Source organism: Nyctibius grandis, chromosome 4 (genome assembly GCF_013368605.1).
Source record: "Nyctibius grandis isolate bNycGra1 chromosome 4, bNycGra1.pri, whole genome shotgun sequence".
NCBI lineage: Eukaryota > Metazoa > Chordata > Aves > Nyctibiiformes > Nyctibiidae > Nyctibius > Nyctibius grandis.
This window is the reverse complement of record NC_090661.1, coordinates 29709869-29733170: the sequence shown is the minus strand read 5'-3', so window position 1 is coordinate 29733170 and position 23302 is coordinate 29709869. Positions and strand designations below refer to the sequence as shown.

At 49.1% G+C, this 23302-nt stretch overlaps 1 protein-coding gene across 1 annotated transcript; it reads right to left on the bottom strand.

Moving 5' to 3' along the window:
- Positions 1-214: 214 nt before the first annotated feature.
- On the bottom strand, positions 215-18898 carry LOC137661731 (transmembrane protein 151B-like). Its single transcript, XM_068397355.1, has 4 exons — positions 18821-18898; positions 18508-18691; positions 9971-10011; positions 215-1645 (listed from the first exon to the last, which is right to left on the bottom strand). Exons 1-4 carry the CDS (start codon positions 18896-18898, stop codon positions 215-217), a joined length of 1734 nt encoding a protein of 577 aa, XP_068253456.1.
- Positions 18899-23302: the final 4404 nt, after the last annotated feature.

The following is a 23302-nucleotide window of genomic DNA, read 5'->3' as shown; positions in this document are numbered from 1 at the left end:
AGACTAGGGAGACCGGCCAAAGGAGGGGGAGAAACTCTTGGAAATGAGGTTAGCTGTTGGTCAGAGTGACTACGTCCTCTTGCAATGGCAGAGGGAAGAGCTGAAGCTCGTCCTGCCCACCTGCTGTGGAGACCGATGCTTGCAGGCTCCCCGCTGGTGGCACCTCTGCAAGCCCTGTCCTGGGGCAGAGGAGCTGAGAAACCACGGAGGCCTGTCACAGAGAGGTTTCTAGACAGGAGGAGTGCCTGACGTAGAAATGCCGCCCGTCGTGCCCCTCCGGCCTGTGCACAATCAGGACGGGGAAGAAGCGGGCGTCGTGGTAGGTTGGGGGGTTTTCGTTGACAGCTAGCTGGCTGGAGTAGGAGCAGCACTGCTCGTCCTGGCAGCCCCGGTCCGCGATGCTGCTGCTGCGGCTCCTCCAGAGCCCTGTCCTATGGGAGCCGTGGACACGGCAGAGGGAGAAGCGGCTGGTGTTGAGGGAGAGGCGGGAGTTGCCACTGCAGCTGTGGAAAGCATGGCGTGAGAAGATGGAGGAGGTGCTGGAGGCACGGTTGCAGCGTTCGCAGCCGTGGGATGTTTCGCCGTACCGGCACACCGTATAGCTGTTGTAGGCTGGGGAGTTGGCCAGGTCCATGAGCATGGCCTCTGAGTAGCTGGGGATCAGCTGTCGGTTGGTGCAGATGTGCCACTCCAGCTCGGTGCTGTCCTGCGTGGCATCTCGGGGCATGCGGTACCGGTACAAGGGCTCCTCCACTGCTGTGGGCGCTGTGTACTCCAGGCCCAGCAGCTTTTCCACGTGGTAGTGGACATAAGCAGTCCGATACTCTATGAGTACCCTGAGTGGCCATGAGATCATCAGGATAGCTGCCACCCAGAAAGCATAGTGGGACACGTACCACGGGAGGTGATCCGGGTCCCCGTAGGCCATCATAAGCTCTTTAAAGTCCACGTTTTTGAGCTGCATGCCTTCCCTGACCTCCATGTAGTCATCCAGCCCCTCAATCTCTGTAAAGAAGTGAGCCCTCTGAGTCAGGTAAGAGTTCTCAGACTCAATGTTGGCAAAGCTGAAGCACTTGGTGAACCTCAGCTTGGTGGCTGTGTAGCTCTCCAGGCCCAGGAGCTCCTTGGAGATGTCCTTGTATCCACAGTGAGAGTAGTTAAACTCAGCTTCAGCCACGTGGGTGTTGACCCTTTCGTGGTAGACTTGCGTGGTGGTATAGGCATCACCGTTGCGGTACCGGGTCACCTGCCGGGTTCGCCGCACAAAGTGGTAGCTGATGGCCTTCCACCAGATGCACGGAGTGGCTTGCTGCATGCGGTTGATGCATTCATAGACACTGTCCACGTCTGCCTTGTACTGCAGCTCTCTCTTGACATGGCAATGCCAGCACTCCACCAGGTACACCACATACAGCATAGAGAGGAAGGCCAGCGGGATATAGATGTAGCCGTCCGAGCACGGGCTGTCATGATAGATCATGGACTTGCCCTTGAAGGAGCTATCAAAGCTGAGCTTGGTGACCCGGGCCAGCTGACACCAGGCCACCGCACCCAGGCAGCCATACATGAGGATGGAGAGGAGGAGGCATTTCCAATGGGATTCTCGGCACATGCAGGCGCTCAGAGACTGCTTCACTGGGCGTTGCTTCAATCACATGGCCAGGGAGGGGGAGAGAAAGACAAAGAGAGAGCGAGGAACCTGTCAGTCATGCCGCTTTGCACAACGCACACACTGACTGTTGCTTTCAGGACTGTGTCTGGCTTTGCTTTTGACTGCCTGAGGACTGGGGCACCACCCTACCTAATATAAATGTGAATATAAACAGAAACATCGTGCCAGGGACAGAGGTCTCTGGACAAAACTCCTTCCTTGCTTCCTCCTGGCTCTGGGGAGGGAAGCTGTTTGCACAGCAGTGACTCACCGTGCCTGCACCCCACTCAGATGGGCCTCTCTGCAGGGGGTGAGACGGGTCCCCATCTCCTTCTCCCTGCCTGGAGCCAGCATCTTCTACTAACCCCGCCATCTTCTGAGGCCGAGAGGGCTTCGCAGCATGTGATCAGTCGAAAGCACAGGGCTGTGGACTTGCCCCTTTGCTTTGCGAGTGCCCAGTGTCTGGGTTCCCACACAGTGCTGCTGGGGAGGCTCGGGAGCAGCATCTGTCACAGGGCTGCAGCCCCACAGGTCGTGCCAGCACAGGGGGACCAGCACTTCGTGGAGCTGGAGGTGCTACCTGACTCAGAGCTGACTCACACCCAACCCTGAAACCTACCAAATGATCGACACCATTTTTCTTGGAGGTGAGCCATCAGGAAAATTACTAGATTCAAGCAAATTTAGTTGAAAAAACTGTCAGGATTACAGCACAGTGCAGCATTGCTCCAGGCTGGCTATAAGACTAGCTCTGACCTAAAATATCTGAAAGCCTAAGGGCTGGAGCTAAGGGTGTATGCGTGAATATTTAAAACGTAGCACACCCCTCTCAAGTCCCAAAAGTTAGTCTGGGAGTAGAGCTGGAGTTCACACTCGTGTACTCCCACTGCGTCCCCTGAGATGGTGTGAATGCAGCCCTTACCCCAGCCATGGTGCAGTGAATCAGCTGCACAGTCATGCTATGTTGGGCTATAATAAAAAATGCTAAATGGAGCCAAGCAGCTAGTGGAAATGGAGTTGTCTCCCTGCAAAGAGCAGCGGCAGCATGAGTTACATTACTGGCTGGCAGCTGCCCGTCTGTAAAAACTGCGTGAAGCAAGACCCCCCACTGCCATGATAGGAAATGCGGAGGGCTGCCTTCATCCCTCTTGTTACCATCGTCCTTTGCCTTCCCCCTAACTCTGAGGAAATGAAAGGGAGAAAGCAGATACACACTGGTATTCATGCATCATCATCCCCTCTGCCGAGCCTGATTTCATGCAAAAATAGAAGCACACTGTTACTCCTTCTCCCAAGGGGCCACCTCTAATGCATCAAACTGCTCCATAAATGCCAACAGATGCTAGGTTTGGGAAATGTCTTCTCTCTCTTTCTCCAGGGATAAAGTTCTTCCCTAGTATAGCTTATCTCAGACACACAGCAGTTAGGATTCAGTAAGTCATCTTGAACCAGCACGGAATTTAAGGAGCAGCATCTTAAGACTCAGGAATTAATAGCGCGGCACCACTAAAAAGAAGAGTTTACTGTCTTCTCAATGACATGGACGCATTGGCATCTAACCTTGCAGGGCTATAAGGTCAGATTTCATACTGCTTTTTTTTTTCTGGGACAGAGAACCACTTCTAAGTAACTATAGAGGGTTTTATGCCAAACTAGACGTCATGGGGTTTGGTTTTGATTTTGTAGTTTCTAATCTGACACTGTGTAAGTGCAGAGTAATTTTATCGATTTTAGGGAGCTACACCAGTATTCATCTGCAGGGACTAAGGTCAGAATCTGGCCCCTGGTTCTTCCTGATGCATACAGAAGGAATCTGTGAAGAATTTCTATTCTTATCCCAAACTTTTTGTATGTGTGTGTGTGTCAGAATAAAGAATAATTATTCTGGGCTGTGTTCTCTTTACAGTGGCAAAAAATGGGTGTAGAGAAGCTAAGTGGGTTATAAAGGACACGGTAGATAACTTTTCTGTAGGTAGGGCAGTGAAAAGACATTAGTATGGGTAAGAATAATGCCGTTTTCCTTAGCCTTTTGCAGGAAACCTTGAGGAAAGCCACAAAGTGCCTTCAGGCAGTCCCTAAATCAGCTGAAAAATAACTGTGGGAGCTTTGGGGGTGAATCCCTGAGTCTATGTGCAGTCATAGAGAGTTTCGTCTCTTGAAACTCTTGTCAAATGCCCACCGCTCTGTCGCAGTGTGGTTACTGCCCCAAAGTAGGCTTCTGCCCCAGCCGCACACTGGACCCTGGGTCAGAGCCCCAGGCTCTCCTGACTTGTGGGAACTCCACCAGGAATCACTGTCTCCTATTCTTTGTCTCTTCTTGACATGGAACTAGAGTTTTTAAGTGCTATAGTAATGCAAAACTATAAACTGTAACGAAGAATTGCAAACCTCTACCCTTTTTTTCCCCTGAAGGTTTTCTGAGGTGAAGAAAACTCTAAAAATGAACATCTCTCTACGCCAGTCACTGGGATTGTGCAGAAGAAAATAGCTGGGCAATATTCTACCACAGGAATTTAAGTTCACACTCAGGTTTCCACACTCAGGTACCTCTCATGTAAAATCACATATGGTTAATACTGTGAAGAATGCCAGGGGATCCAGTAAAAGAGGTCCATCAGTCAGTTTTAATATGAGCTGAGTGCTTAAGTACTCCATGCATCTCTGGGAACCCCAATTTTTTCTGTGACTTGTTTGAAGCACTGTCAGCCTGGCCCTGGGCGCAGGCATGCGAGAGGGCAGTCCCACGTCAGTTAAGGCACTATTTGCCAAAGGCACTGCAATCCGTACCTTCCCTTTATCTCACTTCCCTTGACTAACAACTTCTCTGCTCTCTGCAGCTCTGTGGTCCAGCTTACAACCCACAGGCTGGCTTCTGCCCAAGGGGTAATTCAACCAGCTCTGCTGGTGAGGGCCATCAGTGGCCATATCAGAGAGGGCAAATGCCTCCTAATGTGCTTAGCTTCATGAAATGCCATCTCCCCTTTGGGGGAAGAGATGGGTCTGGTCTCACCAGTCCTGGAGCAGCACTGGGCTGGGCTGGCAGCAGCTCAGAGGCTTGCCAGTCCAAGATGAAATTTCTGTATGCGTTCTCTGGAGACACTTCAAAAATGGTCTTCAACCGACTGCACTGAAAGGGCTGGATCAGCCCGAGCCAGATTACCTCCACTATTCTCACTGCAGCCTGTAAAAAAGGCAGCTTCTCTCCCCATTGCATTAGTGAAGACATGCAGCCATAGAGCCCACTGCCACATCGCTCTGATTCACACACCTACCAGTCCAGTTCAGCAGGGCCTTCATGTTCAAAACCCTTTGGGAAAACCACAATTCTTTTCTCCTGGCTCTTCTGACCCACTGTCTCATACCCTCCTTTGTTCCTAAGCAGATCCCACTTTCCGCAGGTCCTCGGTTATAAAAGGATCTCTCTTCCAGGATCTACCCCCACAGCTGTCCCTCCTGTTTTAAGTTCTGAATACGTTCATCTGGCCTATATCCCCTTATTTCTCCTTCCCTTTGCTGAAATAACTATCTATCTATCTATCTATCTATCTATCTATCTATCTATCTACCATCTAACACAATTACACTATTAGAAACACTACTAGAGTGTAAGACATACATGAAATAGAACATAATTAAAATAAAAGTATCAGACATTCAAATATCTAATGAGGAAATACATCTTTCCATCTCTCTCTGCATAACAAATTCATTAATATGTTAAAAAAGTGGCTCCCAGACTTTATTAATTAACATACCACCCTCTTGCAAGCATGATGTTTGTGGTACTACGTGGAATTTTCTCCTTTCCATGCATAGTGTTTCAGATAGAAACAGGGCAAGCTTGTATTTCTGGATGAGTACAATAAATGTTTAAGGAAACTAATAATTTCCATGATAACTTGGGCCAGCCAGCAAATGGGATTTGCATCCTTTGAGGAATGCTGCGGTATCTGTACTGTTTTGATGTGGAACAAAAGCATAATCCCTGGAAAATGTTAATAGAGAAACATAATTGAAGAAAGCAAAGACAGATAACCTGACAGAAAGCCAGAGCCAAACAGAAACTGACCCAGAATAGACAGAAGCTCAGTCACCAGGCAGTTTTGCTGCACACTAGGACTTGCGAATTTGGGTCTCTAACCCAAATCAAGAGAGGCATCCTTCCTCTCCTCCATGTTGGGGGCTTTGCTTTGGGCTTTGCTTCCAGCGTTGCCCTGAGAAACCTCCTAACAGAACAGAGACACACGTTGCCCAGAGAAGCTGTGGATGTCCCATCATTGGAAGTGTTCAAGGTCAGGTTGGATGGGGCTTTGAGCAACTCAATCTAGTGCAAGGTGTCCCTGCCCATGGCAGGGTGGGTGGACTGGATGATCTTTGAAGGTCCCTTCTAACCCAAAAAGTTTTGTGATTCTACAACCACTTCTGTGAAGAGGGATGGCTTTGCCAAATCAAATGTTTCACCCAAGAAGTCCCAACCAGCTCTGATGACAGTACAAATTCTAAAAAAAAATCTCCAGTTTTGGATGGAATGCTGTGAAGAAGCACAGAGAGCTGTCAGTATTATTGTTTATGAATTTCAAGTTGTGCTAAGAACACACACAGTAAATAACGTCTTGCTACGCTCTGGCATGCTGCTGAACAGCTTTCAGAGGCCTCCCTTCTCATTGCACCTGACTGGATTGAAAACTCCTGCTAACTCTTATCCAAACTATCCATAATCACAAGCCAAAACTCACTTTACTCTTCCACACTTAAAAACAACAACAAAAAGTATTTCTCAAATTCTTTAGTAGATCTCAGCACAAATGAGGAAAATGCCAGGGGCGAGAGGTGGCACATGTCGGGAGGGCTGCCAGTGCCCATACTGGGTGCCTTGTGGAGAGGGACAAGGTATGGGGACAGTCCTGCCCTGAGCTGTCCCTGGCCCCAGGCAGTCGGCCCCACAGCACTGCTCCACATTTGTGTTGGGTTTTTTCGGCCTGTCATTTCCAGAAAGCTCAGGCAGTGTGAAGGGTCTGTGTACCACGCAAAATGAAGAGGCAGCTCCACATCCTCCCATGGTCTGTTTTCTGTCTGGTGGTGTGGAGCCTTCCAAGACACTAAATGACAGATGCTATTTAATTTGTTGCCACAGTTGCTGGAAAATAGTCTGGAAAGCCCTAACTGCCAATGGGGAACTGGAATTTCAACTGACACCTGTAGCAGACAGGAGTTTCCAGGCTGGCAACATTTCGATTATTTCTTCTTCAAGAAAGTTCCACGCAAAACTTAGTTTGCAAATGATAAAACATCCAGGCAGTGGCTGAAAGGGCAATTGCCTTCAAAGACACCCTCTGATGGCAGATGCCCAAGATCAAAAGCAGGTATGCAAGGACTGGAGTGGAGCCTCCCTTGCGCAGGCACACCCATCCAGTGCTCATCCTGGCTCAACAGCAGCCAGGTCGGGTTCTGGCTACAGCAACCGTAATTAAAATCATTAAAATTTGCTCTGTGTTGTAGCAGCGTGCAGATTTGGGCTGCTAATCTCACATAGTGTAAAGGGGTGGAGAGAGAGCGGAGGGGGAGTGCACAGCCCGGTGCATCTGCGGCTTAGCAGCTGGAGCCGAGCGTGCTCTGGTGGCAAGAGCAAGAGGCTGGTTTTGGCTCTCTGACCCATCCCTGGACTCCGTGCGAGCACCAGCATTAAGATGCAGGCAGGTAAGCTGTAGCTGGTGACCATCCTAAGTGAGCCTACAAGCAACTGTTCAGGACGTTCCACATAAATATGAGGAAAAACTTCTTTACAGTGAGGGTGACCGAACACTGGAACAGGCTGCCCAGAGAGGTTGTGGAGTCTCCTTCTCTGGAGACATTCAAAACCCGCCTGGACGCGTTCCTGTGTGATATGGTCTAGGCAATCCTGCTCCGGCAGGGGGATTGGACTAGATGATCTTTCGAGGTCCCTTCCAATCCCTAACATTCTGTGATTCTGTGAACTGTATTGGGGGTGGCAAAGAATGCAAAAAATTACACCCCCCCCCAACCCTGATTTCTCCATAAAAGGCACATTTGAAGTGTCAGACTGATGCTAAAGAACCAGAACAGCATATTTCTCGGTGACCAAATTGTGCTTGTGTCTCTAGGTCCCTTCCTTGACTGGTACATAAGAACTAAGGAATTTCCTGGAGTGCAGGTTGAGGCAGGCTGGGCATCCCCATTGTCCCAAGTGAGCCCCCCTGCCATTAGCAGGAGGAGGAAGGGCCACACTAAAGAGAAGCCCAGACGGATTCCACCAGTCCAGGTTTTTGGGAGCCTAACCTGAAACTCCGGTGCCTCTGTTTTACCAGTGATGGCTCGCTGCTTTTGCTGACCTCCAGATACGAGTATATCTGACAGCAGGACTCACTCACTAGCCATGTGGCTGTCCCTCAGTGATGGCAGGGATACTTAGGATATAATAAACAGCCAGATGGTTCTTTAGCACTTACAGGTAGTCACAGAAATTTCTCCTATTGACTTTGCAAGGCTATTCTGAGTCAGGAAGGTTCAGCTTCTATTACAACACAAAATACATTTACACCTTGAGACTGGAGACACTACACCTTCTTTCAGTAGCTCCTATATCACAGGGGCAATGCAATTTCACTCTACGGTCCTACGTACAGCCCAGTAGCTGGTGGTTGGTAAAAGCTCATCTTCCATAAAGACACTCTGCTTTAACTGATAGACTAAAAGAAATGAAGAACCTGCAATCCCCTTTGCAATTTGTTCTGGTGATGAAATTTTACTGCCATTGTAATTTTGTCTCACTTCAGCCCCCATTCATGGCAGTGGGGATGCCCATTCTCCAGATGATGAAAGACTCCCTTCATATGACTGTCTTCTCTCTCTGAAGATACTTCTTCATTCTAATTATGACACCTCTCAGCCTTCTTTTTGACAATTTAAATGGGTCAAGGTCTTGAAGTCCTTCACTGCACAGCCTTTTTTCTAGCTCTTTTTGGTGCTCTGCTCTCTCTCTCTAGCACCTTGAGATCCCTCTCAAATGTGTACCCTGCAAATGAGTACAGGACTTCAGCACTTATTTCACTGGCATTGTACCAAACATAAAATCACCTCCCGTTCCCACTCATTCCCCCTTTATACTGTCTCCAAGTATTCCTCCAATCTACTACTTGCATTAGTAGATTTTTGCCCAGCACCACCCCAGGAGTTCATGTTCAACCACTCACCCACTTTGCTCCCAGGTATTTTTTGAGTCACTGTTTCTAAGGACAGCTGAAGGGTTGGCTGCACTCTCCACCCCGAAATGTGTAACTTCAGATTGGGCTTTGGATTGAATAATGAAATTATCAAATGAAGCAGATCCCTCTGTAGGACTGTGCTTGTGTCATCATTACAGACCAGCCTGCCAATTTTTGTGCCAACTGTAAATGTTACTAGCAGTGATTTTATGCTTAATTCCAGTGGATAGTGTCAAATCTGGTAGTTATTCCTGCAGAACCCTGCCAATCAAATGTCTAAATACTCCTAATGGAGTATTATACAAGACATCTGTCTTCATAAAGTAAGTGTCAATCGTGGGTGTTACGTGGACACCAAGATGCTCCTCACACTTCCAGTGCTCACTGCCAGGAGTAATCCCACATGCAACTCTAGATACAATACTAAGAGAAACCCTCCCAAAGCTTCAGTGAAGCACATTATCACCTAGCTTGCTGTTGCTGTGTGCTATTCATCAGTAGCTGTATTTTACTCCAAAAGTAGCTGTATGGCAGTGTGGGCTGAAGCATCTCTTTTTCTAGCTGCCTCAGTACAGCTTATGGCATGCAAATGGTTACAGTGACAGTTAACAAACCTCTTGTTTTGTCCACTTCTGATTTTGACTGGCAAAATAAATTTGAACTGAAAGTTGCCAAATTGACCCCAATAGAAGGGGAGAAATAGTCTGTGAAGTCCAAAGGAAACAGACCAAATTATTTTGGAGTCACAGTCTTTAAAAATTTGCTATATAATTTTGACCTATGCTTGCTATTTCTCTGTAGCTATTGACAAAATGGCTTTTTCCTCTTCTGTCAGACTTCATGCTTCAGTCTCCTTGAAAATTCCAGCATGAGCTGTATAAGCAGAAAATATGCTGCCACAGCATGAATTTATTCTAATGTTTGTTTTGTAGACAGTTTGGGGCCCAGGTTCGACTGTCTGTGTCTCACTTGCAGCCAGTTATCTGGGTTTCCCAATTTCAAAAGCATTAAAATTCTGCTTCGGGGAAATCATGCCAAAAGCGTTTCCTGTCCTTATAAACCCCACGTGTAAATGTGTTTGCCCTTGGTGGCTGACCTCAAGAGCCGCAATTTTGCTGAAGCAAAACGCTATCATGTCTGAAACGGAAGAATGAGAGAAAACAGAGGGCAGCGAAGACGTGGCCCGAATGGAATAGAGAAATAAGAGGGAAACACAGGGTGGAAGAGGTGGAGGAGAGAAAAGGATAGCCTAGACATGCTCTGAATGCCAGTGCCACCAAGGCAGGGGACGGGCGCCGGCGGGCGAGGATGGAGACCAGCCAGCCTGGGCAGGGGCAGGAGGGAATCAGGCCCAGAGAAAGGACCTGGGCGAGGATCAATGGGGGAAGCACTAAGCCTGACAGCACCAAAGTGTCATATGAGCCAGGAGTCCTCCCGGCCCACCTATGACCTGGAAAGCAGCACTCCTGAACAGCTGCTTTCTCGCCACTGGGAACTTCTCCAAAAATCAGATCTATGCCCCTATCTCCTCCCCATGGCCTGGGGGCTGGGATAAGGTTGTGGTAAACTGGGGCAGAGACTCCCATGCAGGTGACAGCATGTTGCAGGGCTGATGCTGCAGCTGAGTCTCAGCGAGATATGCGGCATCACAGCATGCTCCTGCTCTCCGCCACAACCTGGCTTCAGGGCTACAGGGTGACTTTATCAGTGTCTTCCACAACAAAATGACCCCACTACTCGGGATTACTCATGTAAGCAAAGAGTCAATCTTTTTTTTTTCTCTTTTATTTAGCAAGAATAATCTTCCTGTCCATGGGGAAAAAAGGAGTGGGGGAAAGACTGACATAGGACTGGAAGAAAAGAAATAAAAATAGAGAAGCAAGAAGAAAAAAAAGTGATGGATAAATTAATGTCAGTCATAATTTCATTTGTCTCTGCAGATTTATACAAGTGATGAATATATCCCAATGAGAGACATGAAAGGGAAAGAATAATCAATAACCACAAGTCACACACTTTGGCAGGTGGTGACCTGCCTGGATGAAAGCAGATTTTTGTCTCTACCTATGAGACCTCTTCCATCTTGACCAAAAGAGGGCAGTGGAAAATGTTCCACCTCCTGATGGACATGGCAGGACATAACAGAGAGGACCACCAAGTCCTTTCAAGGCAAGCCCTAGGCTGTGCTGTTAGCCATAACTGAGGTGAGCTCTGACACCAGGACCAACCTCTGGTGCTACAAAAGACTTCACCATTTGTGCAGTGGACAGGGATGATGCAAGAAGATCAAGGAGATCTCTATCCCCCTTCCCCAAGCAGCCACAACAGATGTGGGTGCAGATATCATTGTCGAGCTCCCGAGGTGATCCTGGTGAAAGACTGGCCCAAGAAGTCTGGGGTGACAAGGGAGAACACAACTGCAGCAGAAGAGTCAGAGTACAACCTCTTATTGCCTTTCAGGGACAAATGAACTCCTAGGTCAGATACTCAGTATGGTGAGGAAGGAGCCTGCAGGGCTGTGCTAAACCAGACATTGGTGTATGATGGGCAGAAGTGCTCCTCCACCTGGGCACTGCATGGGCATCGATAATAAGGCCTGGTGAAGGAAAAGAGAGATATTGCAATAGTCACCTCCTGGGGAGCCTGAAACAAAATCCCTCCTGCCATCCATCTTGAACAGCAAGAAGCCCATTACCCCTAGCTCATGCTGAACCAGTAGCAGGTGCTCCCAGCATGGCCACCAGCATGGAGGGAAAGAGAAATGTAAGGGATAGAAGGCAACAGAAAAAGCCATTTTGCATCAGTGAGAATTTCCCTCCAGTCCTTGACCATGTAGCACATTGGGTGCTGCATGTCTGTTTTGGATGTACCATTTGCTCTTCTGCCATGAAACTCCTGTGAGAATCAAAACTTCCTGCAGGCAGGGGCTATGACGTCAATGCCAAGCAGAAATGATGATGAATAACCTTCATGCACTCTGTGTGTTTGCAGCATCACTGACTCAGGCATTCGCTTTGGCAGTTGCCCTCCTGTGGTGAGCAGGGATGGCTTGGTTTCTAGTTGTTTAAGTCTCTGCAGAGATTTAGTCTCCTCCTTCCATCGACGGAGCTGTCAGAGGGAACGTCTCAGGGTGGGAATGTGCACAAAATGGTAGCATTAAATTCTCTCCCCAGCAGAGCCTATTGCAGGACAAGATAAACCATGAAAAGGCACAAATTTTGCTGATTCATCTGAATTTCAGATGCTAGGACCACCCGCCCCACCCCCCGTGAAGTACCATACAAAGACAGCCTGTTATTTCACACCATTCACCCTCATGAATTCAAGCCACCATCTGAAGAGGAAAGCAGAGGTCAGGACAGAAGAAGCCTCCAGTCCTCTAAAATGTCAGATTCAGCAGTAGCTCTTGCAGCATACTTTGGAGTTCTTCAAGCAGAAGTAAAGGAAATCCCAGAAAAGAGAGACATTTGGATCCCAGCGAATATATATATGCCACACATCGCAGCGGGATGGGAAAGACGCTCACTAAAATACAAGGGTATGTATGCGAGTGGTGTGAAGAATTTGGCCCTAGCCACATCTGCTGGTGATGTTCCCTCACGCTGCCCCAAGGAAAGCCATGCAGTTACATCTTCAGTGTCAAGGAATCCTAGCAACAAAGTGGTCACCATTTGTGAAATAGAAATCAGGGCTATTTTAGTGGCAGCTTCCTACAAGCTCACAAAAATGCTATACTAACAAAATTATCCCTTTCCCCCCCAAATTGCTGATGATGATGCCACTGGCTTTCTACTCAGCAGCAACACAAATTGCATATTCTGGGGGCAGAGGATTTTTCCCAGTAACGTCAATGCTGCAAATGAGGTCATCGGGAAGGAAGAGCTGGGATCAGAGCAAGCATGTAGCTCCAAGAATGGTTCTTTTTCCTACGCTTTAAGCACATTCATCAGACTTAGCTCATATTCCCCACTCCCTCACCTTGAATATCAGTGGTTCCTAGTAGACGCAGGGTAAATTTTACAGGTGTAACAACATGGTTTACCTCAACATTTATCAGTCAACCGATAAAAGTATCACATATCCTCAGGAAAGCTCCTGGGATGCAGTTCCCAGCCACTGCCAGATTAGCGAGACTGAGTGATTGGCATGAGCCATAGCTGTGCTGCTCGGTATTTTGCAGCCTGCCTCATGCCTAGCCAGCCACTTGCCCCCACTGCAGCCAGTGGCCAGCCCTGCTGCACAGAGGTTTCTGGGCAGGTGCCCATACCTCTGCTCCTGCACTGCAGGGAGCTGCTGGAAGGGCTGATGGCAGCGTGCTTGAGCCTGTCCATCCTGCAGAGTGGCTGCAGAGCAGAGTGATCCTCACCTCGTCAGGAACAGGCTCTGGTGTGCTCCAGCTCGTGAAAGCCAGACCAAGCTCCCTGCGCCCCTGGGCAAGCTGCAGGTGACACAGAGGTACCACAGCGGATCAGCTAGATGCAACCGGCTGACAGCACGGCGGCTTCACTGACATGAAGGGAAAACTGACACCAGCCAAGGGAAAACAGGAGGGCTGGTGGGACCAGCTGCCATTGATTCAGTCCAGGAAGGATGGGGACAGCGGGGAGGGGAGAAGGGGAGAGTAGCTAGCTGCCGGCCTCTATATGCCTGACAAAGTCCCAGTTGGGCTCAACAGGAATCCTGTAATACCTATTTTGCACCCACTTTTGCTCACAAGATGCAGCTCTCCAGGGGTGGGAGAGGACTGAGCAGCAAGAGGAGGAGGGTTGTGCTTGAGCAGGCGTATTTTCTCCTGTGCTGTGCAAACATGCAGCCTGCAGTAGTGGATGTTAGAGCCACAGTTCAGTGGTCTACTAAAACTTGTCCCTTCCCAGTTCTGGGTCCCTAGGGTCACAGGTGCTCCTCCCATCCTTGAAGAGTGCATGTGCTGTGCTTTAGTGTTCTCACCATTGCCACATGTCCTGTGTGTCCTGCCCGACCTTCCCTCAGTCTCAACATGGAGAATTGAGGAACTGACCTGGAGTCAGGCTGGACAACAGCCACAGACCAGTTTCCCTGCAGGGGAAAGCAGGGAGCCAGGAAGAGACAGTCTTGTGAGGAGGAAGCCCAAGGAGTCTTAGTTCCTCACCAGCTATTTGCAGCCCAGTCGTTGAATGCCTCTGTTTAGAGACTGCGCAACTGAGAAAAATAGTTCATTATTATTAACAGCATTTAATCTTTGCTTACTCTGAAGGAAGACCTTGAGATTTAAATGGGGGATAGAAACATCTCTCAGGTCCTCAGAAGAAATATGATCCAGGACTGATCCAAGTTCCAGTGAAGTCAGGGGAAGTCTTTCAAAGTGAACTGTGAATGAGGCTTTGTCCAGAACCATAAAGTTCTATTTTTATTCTCACTTTTTTGCAAAGCAGTCCTTTTACCTAGTAAAACCAGAGCAAAGGTGGTCTGTGATTAACCTCTCAACCTCCAGCCTTCCCATTTCCCACGTGTGGACCTCCCAAGTCGGGAGCCTGCCAGCCACACTGTCAGCAGAGGACCTGCCAGCCCCACGGTGCTGGGCTGCTGTGGCTCCGGCTGCAACCGTGTTTCCCTGTCTCTGCACCTTTTTCAACACAGCTGGGACCTCAGCGCTGTCAGGTTTTTTTATAATGGCGCTCCTGTTAAAATGAGGTAGTATCCCAGCAGCTAATGCTTCCCTGTGAGAAAAGAGGCCTCATCATAAATATCACTTCTCTCCCTCTCTTGCTTCTCTATTCTCTGTCTGTGACACATTCTGCAATAGCATGTGACAGCACAGCAGGTGAAAATTTCACTGGGAAATTCGTTTAAAAACACCTAATGGTTAAAAGGGATCCTGGGACCCAGGACACCTGGATTTATTTCTTGACTTTGACCCATGGCAGGTTTCAGCACACCTTTTTATACCTCCCAAAGACTACTGAAAAATAGCATCTATAAATGCTTTCACATAAGCGTTGCAGCAGCACTCTCCGGGAAGGTATCTCATCTGCATGCGAGCTGTTGCATCCTGCCACTCTGGATCCCTACCAGCTGCTGGGAACCAGGGCATTTAGCTCCTGCCCTGGCCTGCTGACAGTCCCCCACAGAGGACTACAGCACACTTCAGACCTGCAGACAGACTGTCATTCCCACCCTTTCAGCACATGTCCTCGCTACCCCCCTTCCCTCCACCAGGTACTAGGCGACTTCTGGCTGGCCACCTCACCTCCAGGCGCTACGAGGGGTTGTTGTCCATCTTTTTGATCCCCAGAGGGATCCCCATGCTGACAGGACCCTACTGGGCAGATGCTACCTACGCCAGCCTCTGTGGTGCTCTGTGCTCCCTCTGCCCATCACAAGGTGAAGGAGACGGCACGGCTTGTGCCTATGGGCACTCAGGCTCTTCTAGCTCTTGTCCTCCAGGACACACCGTGCTGGTTTGCGAGCGCTACTCTAGGTAAGACGCTGATGCCTCATGCTGAATCATTTTTGTCACCACATTAATCGAATGTGGTACTTCACAATTCCCAGACCAGCTCCTAAGGGCAATCAATCGCATGGGTTTGAAGAAGGCCTCCAGCCATAAATGCACAGCCTCAAATCACTTCTCTCCTGCAGCCAAAAACACCGTGACCTGCAGAAGTCTCTGACTGATCCCACCCACTTCTCTGGTAAGGTCAGGTTATGCGGACTCCAGATTTGCAAGTCACCCCAATTACCTACCATTAGCTTTCTTACCAGGAGCGTGATCCTTTGTGACCTGCTCTCTGCCCTTTGCTGTCAGCTCCCATCCTGCCCGTCCCCGTTCTCACCAGCCAGCTGTTTTCAGTCTCTGTCTTCCCTGAGGCCCAGTATTACCAGTCTTTCCTTAACAAGGCCTTCACTGGCAGGATGCTGAACTCGGATGTGCAATATCTCAGCCATATAGAAATGGTGCTACGTGTGAGTTGGGGTTCCCTGTACATTATTCACCTGATATAAAGTCACAGAAGTTAAAAGCTTGGGCATTTCCCCTCTGTCCTCTCCCAGTGGCATGCGTGGCACCGTGAGAGCGGCTGCCAGGTACACCAGACACTGCTTCACAGCCTTAACTCTGCTTTGGGAAAGCTGCCAGCCTCCCGATGCTGCCGAGCTGCCGGCGCCGTGCGCCATCAGGCTCTCCCAGCCTTCCCACTCGCCATCTGTCCTGCCCGTTTCAGGCACTTTCTTCCGTGCTTTTGCAGCTGTGGATGAGATGCGCTGTGGGCAGAGCAGTCCGTGCTCAGGGAGGAGCTGGCGTGGGCAGCTCTCGGAGGCAGCCTCCACCCCTGACCTTCACCGTGGGCTCCTGTTGGCAGAGAGCCTGCCGGCTCTGCTGCAGGCAGCATCCCCACTATAATACCCCGTCAGCTATGTGACCTCAACAAAGTTTCATGATGTGCTACTTTTAACTTTACAGTTCTTAAGCTCAGAGGAGCCTGATTAATGATTAGAGTCTGAAAGTGAACCCTTGAGTGAACTATATTTTCCATGATTAGAACTTAAAAACTAATTAATTACTTAACCATGCTTTTCCAAAAAGTAGAACTCCTGCTGTAAGTGAAAAATCAAACACAGCCTTACCTATAGTGTCCCAACAGTGTCACTGTAACCAACTGAAAGGGCCTTATGGTGTTGATGATAGCTCAGCAGCCACTACTTTTGGTGTTAACTCACTACCATGTGTTAGGACACACCTAGCAACAAGCCCCACTCACTATGAACTGCTTGGGGACATTTCACTCTTTTTAATCTGTTTCCGCAATGTCGCTGGTCACTGGCAATGATTCGAGCTATTTTCTTCCAAGGCATAGAAACAGATGAGAGGAAGCCTCGTGCTCTGTTCCCAGGAAGAAGATACCTCCTACCTCACTCTTGGAATGACCACCACTGATTGAAAAGCATCCTTGGTATACACTCTTGCCTTCTGGAGGGAGATCATCCCCTGGGGTCTCTGAAGTGAGAAAGGGAGAACAAGGAGAGTATTTGGGGCTTCAAAACAGTGTGTAGACCCATTGCTTTTCCACTGGTATCAGCTGACTGTCTGTCCACCTGAGAGAACAGCATTAGAAACCAGGTCTGGAGGGTACCTACCACCAAGTCGCCTAGTCTCTCCTTCTCCCAGGAGGCAATACCTACATACTCAACAGCTGTTTGCCTAAATTGTCCTTACAGCCCTTCAATGGTGGAGCTTCACAAGCTCCCCAGTTGCTCCAGCCCAATGATCCATTAAGAAAATTGCCTTGTTGAAGGGAAATGGGAAAGTCAGGCAGAAGGAGCAACTCACTTCAGTCTCAGCCATGGTGTCAAGGAAGAAGTCTCTGTTGGAGAGGACAGAAGACTTTGCCCATAGAAGCCCACACAGCTGGAGCCCACTCTGCCCTTCAGACCTCAGACACATCCATTTGATGTTCTTTTCTACTTTTTTAAACTCTTGACAGCTTCTTGTGTGAAGTGCAGAGAAGACAGACAACTTCAGGGCACCAAGAACAGACACGTGATCAGAAGATAAAGTGGGACAATGAAAAGAACAAAAGCAGAAAAAAAGATGTGATGCCTCAGCACGGATTTTCTTATGACAGGATCTGCAATGCAAATATTGTCTGGAACTACAGGATCATGAAAAAAAGCTTTCCCGTTCCTCCAATGCCACTACTGCTGGACTTTTTCCTTTGTCTCTATCACAGAATCACAGAATCAGCTAGGTTGGAAGAGACCTCTGGGATCATCAAGTCCAGCCTTTGACCTAACACCACTGTGTCAACTAGACCATGGGATTAAGTGCCACATCCAGTCTTTTCTTAAACACCTCCAGGGATGGTGATTCCACCACCTCCCTGGGTAGCCCATTCCAATGCCTAATAACCCTTGCGGTGAAGAAATTTTTCCTAATGTCTAACCTGAATCTCCCCTGGCGCTATGTCCTCTAGTCCTGTTGCTAGTTACCTGGGAGAAGAGGCCGACCCCCATGCCATTGTAGAGAGCAATAAGGTCTCCTCTCAGCCTCCTTTCCTCCAGGCTAAACAATCCCAGCTCCCTCAGCCGCTCCTCATAGGACATACCCTCTAGACCCTTCACCAGCTTTGTTGCCCTCCTCTGGACTGGCTCCAGCACCTCAAGTCTTTCTTGCAGTGAGGCGTCCCAGAACTGGATACAGTACTTGAGGTATGGCCTCACCAGTGCCAAGTACAGGGGGACAATTACTTCCCTAGTCCTGCTGGCCACACTATTTCTGATATAAGCCAGGATGCTGTTGGCCTTCTTGGACACCTGGGCACACTGCTGGCTGTCCACCAATACCCCCAGGTCCTTTTCCACCGGGCCGCTTTCCAACCACTCTTCCCCCAGCCTGTAGCGCTATATGGGGTTGTTATGGCCAAAGTGTAGGATCCAGCACTTGGCCTTGTTGAACTTCATGCCATTGGTCTTGACCCAGAGCCTTCCTACCTTCAGGCAGATCAACACTCCCCTCCAACTTAGTGTCGTCCACGAATTTACTGAGGGTGCGCTCAATACCCTCATCCAGATCATCAATAAAGATATTAAACAGAACTGGGCCCAGTACTGAGCCCTGGGGGACACCACTAGTGACTGGACGCCAACTGGATGCGGTACCGTTCACCACCACTCCCTGGGCCCGGCCATCCAGCGAGTTCTTAACCCAGTGAAGAGTGCACCTGTCTAAAGCCATGGCTGTCAGCTTATCCAGGAGAATGCCGTGGGAGACTGTATCAAAGGCTTTGCTGAAATCCAAGTATACCTCATCCACAGCCTTTCCCTCATCCACTAGGTGGGTCACCTGGTCATAAAAAGAGGTCAGGTTGGTCAGGCAGGACCTGTCTTTCCTAAACCCATGCTGACTGGGACTGATCCCCTGGTTGTCCTGTATGTGCTGCGTAATCGCACTCAAGATGATCTGTTCTATGACCTTGCCGGGCACCGAGGTCAGGCTGACAGGCCTGTAGTTCCCAGGATCCTCCTTCTGGCCCTTCTTGTGGATGGGCATTACGTTGGCCAGCCTCCAGTCATCTGGGAACTCCCCAGTTAGCCAAGACTGATAATGAATAATGGAGAGCAGCTTAGCAAGCTCTTTGCCAGCTCCCGCAGTACCCTTGGGTGGATACCGTCCAGTCCCATAGACTTGTGAGCGTCCAAGTGGCACAGCAAGTCACTAACTACTTGCTCTTGAATTACAGGTGGTCTATTCTGCTCCCTGTCCCTATCTACCACCTCAGGGGGGCAGCTGCCCTGAGGGATAACCGGTCCTTACTGTGAAAAACTGAGGCAAAAAAGATATTATGAGGTAATTATGAGGAAGACCATTTGGATCAAGGAATGAGATGCATTCTTTGGTTTATATCTGCTGAATAAACCAAGGGCAAGAAGGGTAGAAAGGGGCTTGTCCTGTTCGACCCTCACTCAAGAGGGGGAATATCCTGCACTACATACAAAATAACTGTTTGGTCAGTCATACTCGCTTGGGATGGTGACAGTCTTCCACCAGTGGAAGCAGGTCTTTTGCAAGAGGTTTGGAAGAGCTGAGGGGAAGGAAAAGTAGAGCCACATGCTATGTTTTCTGCCCTCCTCTGGGCAGAAGCTGTCGGGTCAGTGCACTGCACATCTCTTGGGGATGACATTTACAAGGGAAATAGCCCTTCTCTGGAGATGATTGGTACCAATGGTCTCTCTGCAGCTTCTGCTTAAAAGGTGGCAAGGAAGAACATTAACCTCCGTCACAGGCCCTGAGCCCTCTCTCCTCTCCATACCCTGCTCCTGGGTTCGTTTCTCTTGAGCACAGAAGTCTTGGGGATGACAACAAGCCTCTAGAGGAAGAGGAGGTTGCTAGAAAGGCAGCAGGGAGCAAACGGGCTCCGGTGGATCTGTGAGAGAGGGAGTTTCATTAGACTCTTAGGATCTGCTGGTGAGGAAGGTGCACCTACAAAAGGCCTGATAAACCTGAGATGGTCGCCTGCCTCACTTCCTCCACTACCGCTCAGCCATATGAGTACGACTCAGCCCATAGATGAGGACAATTTAAAGCAACCCAGTTTAAGTTATAAAGGGCTTTATGCCTGATGTTTTCAATGCCATAAAATAAGCTTTGACAAATAAAAGATACATGTTTGACATTCATATTGGGGGAAAGGGATAAAAAAGCTGGAGAACTAAATGGAGAAAATCCCTCAAGTAGAGGATGTCTCTCCAGTGGCGTGCTTAAGAGCAAAGGACCCAGCTATCTTTTGACCTGATTGATAGTCTGTAAAGCTGTAGCCTGCAAACAAGTAGCATGTATATTTTCTTAACTTGTAACAACCTTTGGTGCTGTGGTGACCACAAATAGCACTTTTGAAACGACCTCCTGTTGCATTTTGCATTGGCAGTACGAAGCAGATGGGACAGTTTTAAGTGGCCTCTCTCTTCTGTGACATCTCCATCAGTGAGCTGATGACCTTGGGTTTCAGGAACATCAACCCATGAGGTTTCTCCTTTTATTTAAATAGCTTAACTGATTACCTTATGTCATGCCCAATTCAAGTTCTTAAATATGAAAGAGAAGACAAAGTCAGGCACGGACAACTGCTGTTTGACTCTGTCAGTACAGACAAGACAAATATGTATTGTAAAATGTCAAGTGGCTGCTGCTTTCAGCTTGCTTCAGTGATTACTTGGCTATGGCAGCAAATAAATGATGTTCGTACTCACCAGCTTCACTTTCCTGAAAAAGAAAAACAATTTCCAACTAACTTTTAAAGATTTAAATATTTAAAACCATTTCCCAATTTACAATGATGTGTAAATTGGCAAAAACACAGAAAAGTCCCTACCAACTCTTCATTGTAGGTATAGGCTGTCACAGTAATAAGTAAGACAAGAAAAACCACCAGCCCACAGCTTAACCAGGGCAGTACAGAGCAGCAGGTTCTGCTACCTAAGGGAGGAAAGTAAAGGAAAATATCTCCAGAGAATCAATCTACACCGGTAACTGCTGAAATATTTGGAAAAACACGTCCTTTACATTCCCTCCCCTCAAAGACCTTGATTCTTTTTTGCAAGAGTTGATGGGATGATAAAATCCCCTACACCACCACCACCAAAACCACGGCTGTTCCAGGTCATCCAGCTCAAGTAATCGACATCTCAACAGAAAAAAAAACAAACCAGAATACTGGCAGGTAATCTGAGGGCTTGCCCTGACATTCAGCAAAGTCAGCAGCAAAACTAAGTGGCCCTTGACAGAAGAGGATGAGGGACGCGGCAGGTAAGTGAACTGCCGCTCCGCTTCGTGCTCCGCAGCTGCATCTTTGCTTGTCCTGCTTTCAAGAGTAAAAACTTACACTTCAGACACATTGTCTGTCACTAGCTCAGGGTTTTATCTCACATTGATTTACTACCCAATAAAGGCAATTTTCAGTCACTGTTAAGATTTAAGCCCATGTATTTGATCTAAGTGAAATCCATAAATGACAAGACTAATAGAGAAGCCCATGAAATGCCCATTTAATACTGGGCATTTAAATGCAACTGCAGGTCCAAGCAAAAAAAGACTATTTACAAAGAGATGGAGAAAGCATGAGGAAAAGACCAACATTGTAGGACTGCAGAGTTAAGACATCGCTGTTACAGGCATTTGAGATATAGACTTGTGCAAATGTTTGTGTTGGAACAGAAGAAAAACTGAGAACAGGATGAGTGAAGCAAGATACAATGTGCTTAGCAGAGATCAAGTGCTCTCATGTCTAGAAATGACTTGGATGTTTTTATGATGTACTTAATATATTGGAAAGCCTTCTGTACTTCCTGGTCATAGACCAAATAAATCAAAAAATCCCTTCCAGCATTAACCATCTATTGATCTTCTGCAGGGCTGTAATTACATTGGGGAGCTCTACTGTTGGAACAGCAGCTATATCCTGGATCCAGCCGCAGCTCTTCGTGGTGAACCATGTCGCAGGTGTTTAAAAAGTAATCATACAGGAGAAAACACTCATTTTCACCCATGGAGGACAGTTTTTTCAACCTGAGCTGCAAAGTCAATTCTCTATAATAGGTACTTTAAAAAGGGCTGTTTGGTTTTAGCCTAAGTATACTGCAGGGTTCATGAGGCTTTTTGAGGCTACTAGATTTTGACTACAGGACCATGAGACAGTTGATGAGCGATGGGACCCGTTAAAAAGAAGCTTTAAGCGACTTATTGCACACAGCAATGTTCCAGGGTTGCTTTCACTTCTGTTTTCAGTTTTCTCTGTCTGCTTTAAGGCTGTTCTCTGCATCCCTGAGAGCATGTATGTATGTTTTTAACTGCACATTATGAAGAAAGTTAAGTCACTTCCATGATCTGCACATGGATTACACGATGTAAATGGCAGACTTGTCAAAACAGTTGGGAGCAAAGGCTCCATTAGGCATAGAAGAAAATCTCAGGCATTACTAATATAGGACAGCTTGCTGTCCCTAATGTGCAGGATTGTACACACATTGTCACCTACTGCCACAGAACCCTGCAGGTCTGTCTGGCCAATGCCTTGTGGCCCAGGATTTTTTGTGTCAGTGCTCAGACACACCCGTCATTCCCTCCCTATGATCCACAAGGCCACAGTAAGCGCTTCACAGCTCATATTAAGCTCTATTTTCTACAGTTTTTTCCATTGCAGATTAGGCAACAGGAGTGCCTAGGCCCCAAGGGAAAAGGAGAGGGATGACCTCCTCCTTTGGCCCAAAACACCTGAAAGCCACGGAGGGAGCCCCAGGCTGCAAACCCCTTCCCACACTCGCTGTGCCCCCTCCCGCTAGTTACGCCAGCGCATCGCTGAGCTGCAATTTCCTTCACCGTTTCAGAAGTCCCAGGGAAGCGGTCGGCTCTCCTAGGCCAAACCCCAAGGGGCTTATGTAGCCAAACTTCCCCTGGACAGGCCCCCTTTCCCCCACTACCTCGTTTCGGTGCAGAGCCGCTGGCCGAGCCGCCGCCCCGAGCGCGGCACCGGGCGCAGGGCTGGGCACCAGGGGCCCGTCGGTAACGCCCCGCAGCCAGCGGCCGCCCTGCCGGCCCGGGGGGCTCTGAACGGCCGCGGGGGCGGGGGTCCCGGCCGGCGGCCCAGCACTGCAGGGTTTGGCGGGGCACCGCACCGCGCACCGCACCGCGGCGGCTGGCGGCCATCCGCGCGCCGCGGCTGCAGGTAGCGGGGCGGGCTGTGGCTGGCCCCTCGGCTCCCCCCGCTCCGCAAACACCCCCAGCCGGGGCACCCTCCTCCCGCCGCGGCTCCCCGGTTTCTCCCCACGCCCGTCCCGCCGTCCCGCTCCCCGGCCCCGCGGCGGGGCTGCCTGCCTCCCCCGGTCCCGCCCGGCCCGGCCCGGGGTGGCGCGGGCGCCCCCGCCGCCGCTCACCTCCTCCCGCACGGCGGCGGCGGCGGCC

Excerpts from the sequence above, each read along its gene's own strand:
- LOC137661731 (XM_068397355.1), bottom strand. The coding sequence starts at position 18,898 with ATGCCCATCCACAAGAAGGGCCAGAAGGAGGATCCTGGGAACTACAGG. Across the intron at positions 18,692-18,820 it reads TGACCTCGGTGCCCGGCAAG|GTGACCCACCTAGTGGATGA; the intron begins GTCATAGAACAG and ends TTTTATGACCAG. Across the intron at positions 10,012-18,507 it reads CCAGGGAGTGGTGGTGAACG|ACATGATAGCGTTTTGCTTC; the intron begins GTACCGCATCCA and ends CTTCCGTTTCAG.